At 35.4% G+C, this 7,463-nt stretch overlaps 1 protein-coding gene across 4 annotated transcripts in view; it reads left to right on the top strand.

The window, feature by feature from the left end:
* The window catches only part of LOC107757412 (radixin-like), a 69,487-nt gene that overhangs the window by 30,452 nt on the left and 31,572 nt on the right, over positions 1-7,463 (top strand). For all 4 annotated transcript variants that reach the window (XM_016574880.1, XM_016574882.1, XM_016574881.1 and 1 more), the window contains one exon: positions 4,902-4,985. In XM_016574880.1, the coding sequence (XP_016430366.1) occupies positions 4,902-4,985 (84 nt within the window). The remainder of the gene's footprint in view (positions 1-4,901; positions 4,986-7,463) is intronic.

The raw sequence follows: 7,463 nt of genomic DNA, 5'->3' as shown, positions 1-7,463 counted from the left end.
TAAAATGTAAAAATCAATTTAAACTTATTGGAACAGATTAATTTCTATTCACTGCTGTGAACTGACCAGCACACAGAATATGAAGGATATCAAAAACAAGTTTTACACACACACACACACACACACACACACCAGTACGTCAAGGAACATTTAAGAGGGTTTATTCTCCAAATAAATCTAATTTCATGTTGCAGAAAAATGTGTTTAGAAACTGTGTATGGTCTCTTGTTCTTGTTCCAAGTTACCTTTCTGTCCACTGTTTTTTGCCTCTCACAAAAGCCGCAAAGCCTTCCAAGAAGACAGTAAAGGCTTATGTCATGCTTGAGCTTTAGTTAGACTGAAACTTGAAAGTTAAGTTGCACGACAAATGCAATGTTTAGGTTTTTTTTTTTTTTACTAATATTTGTATTTATGCCTTAGTTTTAGTTTGTACTGTTTACCTTTTTTAAAGTAATGTGAAATTGATTTTTGTATTTTTATTTATTTATTTTTATTATTATTATTATTTTTATTTTATTTTTTTGATTGATATATTTGTATTTGGATTTTGAATGTAATTTGGCAATTAAATGCATTAAATGGGTTTAGTTTTCACGGTTATTAATGTATGCAATTTCAGCAATAAAAATGTAATTTTTTCTAAAAAGAGAACAAATTAGTTGTTTATTTTAAGAGACCTATCTTATTATCTCTTGTATATTTAGTATTGCTCTTTAATAAAGAAAAATGACTTCTTATCCGATTACTCGATTAATCGATGGAATAATCTGTAGAATACTTGATTACTAAAATAATCGATAGCTGCTGCCCTAGAGTCATTGAATCATTTATTCATAAATTACATGTGATTTTGTTTAGTTGTCTAATGTGTTTTCTTCAGAATGATGAGAACCACAACTTCCACTGGGGGAAAAAAAAAGAAAGAAAGAAAAAAAAAACAATTTATCCAGAATCATGCAGTTCTATTTTGCACACAAACAGCTCTTAAAGAGTCCAGTTTTTATGTAGCCTGTTGATTTTTGTTCATGGTATTCAGCTCCAATAAATGGTTTGCAAAAAAGAGACACAGGATAAATGTTTGATATCATTGTTTAATCACATTGGAATCGAAACTGGGAATCGAAAAGAATCGGAATCGAGAAGCAGAATCGGAATCGGAATTGATAAAATTTAAACGATACCCAACCCTAGTCCTGGAAGTAATACATGAGCAAACAGTCCAACTTCAGACCATGAGTCAGCAAATTGGTGATGTGGAAGGGAGGAAAGCTGCTGTTAAAGGGGTCTTATTATGCTCTTTTACAAAGTCTTGATTTTGTTTTGGGGTATACTAGAACATGCTCTCATGCTTGGTGTATAATGATATATAATACGTATATAAATGTATATTTTTCACACAATTTACATTATTACAATACCTTTTTCCCCAGCCTGGCACAAACGGCTCGATTAGTTCCGGGTTTGATGAAGACCCGCCTTCCGAAAAACTAAATGTGTTGTGATTGGTTAGCTGTCCCAGTGCGTTGTGATTGGCGAACAGCTTAGACGGTGTTTCAGTACTGCCCCGCCCCTTGCCAAAGCAGCATGTTTGTCAGCTCCAGTATAGATAAGGATGGCGTCAATATTGCCATATAAATTTGAGCTTACAGATAAGCGCATATGTATTATGTTTATTGTTCTTTAATTCTAACATTATAACATGAATTGCAGTGAAACTGTTATACAGTTGAATTTATTTATACCATAGTCCAGTGTTTCCCACAGACTTGCACTCTATTTGTGGCGGCATATATATGCAAATTCATTCTCTGGCAGCAGGAGTCGCTGTTGGAGTGGAAGAGATCGAGGTTTTCCTGGTAACCGCTGTACACAAAGCAGCTCTATGCTCACAAACGCTACTTTATCAGACATTACATGAAAGATAAAATGAAAATGACATCCAATTTTCTGAAGACAGTCGGTTTCCTTCAGCAATTTATTATAAAAATGTTTTCATAATTGTAGCATACATATTTACATAGGCTACAGGTGCATGTGTAATAATTTGCAAAAACTTTACGCTACAGGAGCACTTCTTCATCGTCGTCTTGTCTGATGCACTCAACCCACGACCTCACCCCTCCCCACCCCCCAACCATTCGAATTTCCGTAGGCTGGAATTATATTAATGATATTCTAATGGGCCGCTTTGTGACATCACAAAACCCGGAAAACAACGCTGTAGTCCAAACTAGCCGTTCGTTGTAGTTCTTGAAAAGGGATTTTTTTTTAAACTAAATATCTCCCTTTAAAGTGGACTTTGAGATTTGTAACTTTGTAGATCTTTTTTATGCCCAAACATACACACTACACACTGACTAAAATTCAAAAAGTGAAAAAGCATAACAGGACCCCTTTAAGACCCTGACTTCATCCATGGATGCAAAAACAGCAGCCTTGGAGAAACAGGTGCATCATTTGGTGAACCACATCGACAACCTGGAAAACCGAGGAGGACGCAGATGCAATGTTCAAGTTATCAGTTTTCCTGAAGGGACTGAGGGCTCAGACCCGATTAAATTCTTTGAAAAGTTGATTACTGATCATCTTCAGATTACCACTAGCTAGGTGCATCACGTTGGATCAGGCACTTACAGTAGAGTATGTATTTTTTTTAACAGCCCAATGTTATAAATATATATTCTTCTCATTTGTAAGCATGCCTTTGATGGCTTGATTGGGTTAGGATTTAAGCATAGCCTCGTCCTTTTTTCTCTTATTTGATATGTAATTCATTTGAGGCTGTAGATGATCAGTTTAGGAATAGGATTGCATTCCCTCGTAGGTTAAAGGGATACTCCACCCCAAAATGAAAATTTTGTCATTAATCACTTACCCCCATGTCATTCCAAACCCGTAAAAGCTTAGTTCGTCTTCGGAACACAGTTAAGATATTTTGGATGAAAACCGGGAGGCTTGTGACTGTCCCATTGCCTGCCAAGTAAATTACACTGTCAAGGCCCAGAAAAGTATGAAAGACATCGTCAGAATAGTCCATCTGCCATCAGTGGTTCAACCGTAATGTTATGAAGCGACGAGAATACTTTTTGTACGCGAAGAAAACAAAAATAACGACTTTATTCAACAATTCGTCTCCTCTGTGTCTCTCCGCATCACCGTAGCGCCATTTTGGAGAATATGCGCTGAACGCAAGCAGCGTACGCTCTTCTGTGTCAGCCGCGCTGCACGAATGCACTGTTTTCATTCAAATCAAAACGTAAATACACGTAGAAAACGTATCCTTGTGTCGCGGCTGACACAGAAGAGTATACGCAGTTTGCGTTCAGCGCATATTCTCCAAAATGGCGCTACGGTGATGCGAAGAGACACCGAGGAGACGAATTGTTGAATAAAGTCGTTCTTTTTGTTTTCTTCGCGTACAAAAAGTATTCTCGTCGCTTCGTAATGTTACGGTTGAGCCACTGATGGCAGATGGACTATTCTGACGATGTCTTTCATACTTTGTTTTACTTTTATTAAAACAAAGGGATCAATTAATAAAATCTCTTCATGTTTCAGTTAAGACGTGTGAACAAATTATTAAAACATGCTTGTGAGTTAATCTCAATAATATTAATGTCTAGTATAAAGATTTAAGTCTGAATTGTTCATTTGCAATTTTAGTTTATTTTTAGTAGTCAGCCTCGGAGTGAGGCTGACTACATTTTGTTTCAGTGTCTGATTCTTTTTGCATATTTTTACACTAAAAAGTGAATGCCCCCTATTCAATTACTGGCTATAACACCATTAGCAGAAATAAATGCGACTAAACAGTCCCTGTACTTATATATGTTTCACACTGTAGTGGAAGAAAAAAACTGCTTCAGTTCCTTGACATTTGTAGCCTTCAGATCATTGTCTCTCTGCTGAGCCAGCTGTGATTTAGTGCATAGACAAATGGCTTCTACTGGAGAAATCTTTTGGTGCGGGTCAGCATAGTCCCTATCCTTCAATAACGGCAAGACCTCCAGGTCCAAGATGCTGCGAAACATCTTTAAATCGTCACACTACCATTATGGTACTTGGTGGTTGGTGTGAGGTTCTTCTTATGAAATACATTATTGGGCTTTTGATTCATCTGTCCATAAGAGGATCATACGGTATATTCTTGACTCAGCTAGGGAATCCCATTTTGCCTATTGTAAGAAAGCTGGAAGGATTCAGACATTTTCTTTGCAGTATAGCTGTCAGTAGGCGTGGGATGTACTGAATAAATACCAACCCATATGTGATAAAGCCAGTTCTTTGTGCAAGAAATGCGTAGCAAGGCAGTTGAGGAACGATGTTTGTATTCATGGTATATTATGTGAAGCATCCTGGAGCTTTCATTAGAAATTAATGATAGTGAGGATGAGATGGGAGAAAGGAAGGCCAGGCTGCAGTATATGGCAGACAGAGCCACTGAAAACTCTGCTGTAACTCAATCCGAGCAGGACGGCTCACTGGATCACCTTTCTCTTATGTGCATGTTTGTATGAGATGGAGAGAATGATATATTCTAGCATTTATTGTGAGCACAATTAATCAGAAAAAAAAAGTGTGTGTGACAAAATGTGACAAAACGTTAAATATTTAATTATTAAGTATTTAAGTATTTAAATGTGAAGTATTTAACAATTAGGGCTGCTCAATTAATAGTGACATGGCTTATTGTGGTAATAATAAATGTGTATATTTAGTAAATTCTGTTCAGGTCCTGGAATCTGAACAGCTGATAGTCTTTCAGGAGTGTGATATTTCACCAGAATTAGTATACTAATCAGTATACTAATAGTCTTAATTAGTCAGTAATCAGTCTTAACTGAAAATGAACAATCAGGAGTATGTATGTATTTACTTGTTTATTTGTTCTTGTTTAACAGATTAATGTGCGTGTGACTACTATGGATGCAGAGCTGGAATTTGCCATCCAACCCAACACAACTGGCAAACAGCTCTTTGACCAGGCAAGTGTCTACATTTAAATTGTTTTGAGTATAATACTAATTTACTGTTTTGAATATAATACTAATTTACCAGCCAGAGGCCCGTTTCAGAAAGAAGTTTAAGTGAACATTTTTCTGAGCAGTACCATTTTTAAATGGTAGTTTCTATATAACATCTGGGATGCAGAGCACATTAGTAAGGCCGCTGTATGCAGAGCTGTAAGGAAAGTGTGCCTCACTCTCACGCTCTTCATTATCATTTTTGTGTAGTTTCCTGAGCACAAACCCATCGAAAATTAAGCTGATTGATTACTGTATGGAATGGAAGGTTGCCATATGGTATATGCCGTAACCATCACCACAGCTGTTAAAATTTTTTGGTCAGCTTTATTTTCTACAAATACAAAAGCAACATTTCCTGTTGGATTTTAATATTCTTCCAATACTTGGTATTGTGGCCATCCTCTTTATCTGTTCTTCATTATTTTGCAAGCCTTCTTGCTGTTGGCTAAGTAGAAGTCAAATGTTAATTTCATTACTCTAATTAAGAAATGCAACAGTTTGGATTAGAGAACATTTAATTATGTGAAAAGAGCATTAGACTATGTGAAAAAAGCTGCTGCACATCGAAATAGACACTGAATGATATTAAGTCATGTAGTCTACACCCATGAAACATTTATGCTTAAAGCTTTACCTGATTGAATAATGTTTTTATACTTAATGTTTAGCTGCTTTTTTTGTCTTTTTTTTTGCCTGTGGGATACCTTTAAAATTAATATTAGTTCAAAAACGTACCGTTCTGCCAGTTTTTACCTTTGATATTATAACAGTGATTAAGAATTAAACTCGGGAGTATGTGGATGTCTTTTTGTCGAGTGCTGTTGTCATGGTGAATCATAATTTCGGAGCTCCATTGATCATGGGTTTTCATAGTCGCTAAACTCAGTCAACCTACTCAGAGTTGGTTGAACCTCCTTGTTGAAATGGGCCCCAGGTCCTTGCTTTGTGTTCCTCAAATATTTTGTGTAGCGTCTGGACCAATCAGACACACCATTTTTCATTTGATTGACAGACAGTTGACCCTGAGAGGTCAAGTAAATATCTACAGCGGATCTAAATATTTATAATTAATTATAACTAGTTATGATTAATTATTCATATTTCCCCATGAATGAGCTGATTCGCAACATTTGATTGCAAAAGTGTCTCTATTTTGCATATTTCAGAAATGTCATTGTTCTCTGTTGCTCTTGAGAAGAGGCCCATTAGATAGCTTGCAAGTCAGGCGTTAGATTTCTGTCACAAATCTAGGCTAGTCTTTTGAACTGTGCTACACAAACCTGCCTTTTCACAATATTGGAAATTGCATCACAGCAGTGTAAAGTCAGTTCTGCTACAGTTCTGTGTTTATTATATTAATAAACTATTTTCTCAAGTAGCATTAACAAACGCTTCTTTGTAACTTATTAGGCCACTCATACCGCTGACTTTTGAGATCTTTTGCTCAAATGTTCAACCAGGTGGTCTGTGTTAACAAGCTCCCTGGTCATTTACTGAAATATTTACTCATTTAATCACTTCCCTACGGTGATCGGGAGGGGACATGTTCAGTTCACTTAGTTTTATTGTGGCCACGATGGGCGTAAATACAATAATAAAGTCAAAACTTTATTGGCATATTTGTCAGGCATTTACAGTATTTGCAAAATATATTGTAGCATATTAATAATAATTATACAGAGCGTTAATTAGGTAAAGCGATACACGAATTGAAAGGGGAAATACAACAATAAATAAAAAAATATAGCCGTAAACCAGTTAATATAATAATATTATTAAATTATTATATTACAGTTTAATAATAATAATATACAAATATTAAATAAAAAAACACGATCAATTAACGAATTTACAAGACTGTGGGTTGGATAAAAATGTTTTATCCATCTCTGATAATTTGCAGGTTGCTATGGTCACGCAGGTTTTTTACGCATCAAAATATATACAAAAAAATACAGAAACAAAATTATTTTAAAAAGTAAAGATTCTGAAAGCATTGAAGGAGATTCCATAATTAATATAAATTTACTGTAGTAACAACAAATGATATTTTATTATATGATATCAGGGCTCGCAAAATTTCAAAATCCCTGGTAGCCCTTTGGGCAGGCACTCTTCAGATTTTGGTATATATATTAGGGTCACGATATTGTCACGATACAATATTATTGCGATTTTAAATATATTGCAATATTCTGTTATATATTGCAATTTATTACCTTTTTCCAACTTCAAATTATGTCCCCAAATGAAAACTTTGGCAACATCTGTTTTAACTAAAAAGAAAAATTTCTCAGTTTGTTTATCTCACTTCAAGTTTATTGTTGCAGTGCAAAATGGGGTTGTCAAGCAGACAAACTGACCAATGGTTTTCATGAAAACCTGTCATAAATGTTGTATGCACCTGGCAAACTCAACTATTTGTATTACAGTCTA

The sequence above is a fragment of the Sinocyclocheilus rhinocerous genome, unplaced genomic scaffold (assembly GCF_001515625.1).
Source record: "Sinocyclocheilus rhinocerous isolate Xijiao unplaced genomic scaffold, SAMN03320098_v1.1 scaffold1284, whole genome shotgun sequence".
Lineage (NCBI taxonomy): Eukaryota > Metazoa > Chordata > Actinopteri > Cypriniformes > Cyprinidae > Sinocyclocheilus > Sinocyclocheilus rhinocerous.
This window is presented reverse-complemented; position numbering and strand designations above follow the sequence as displayed.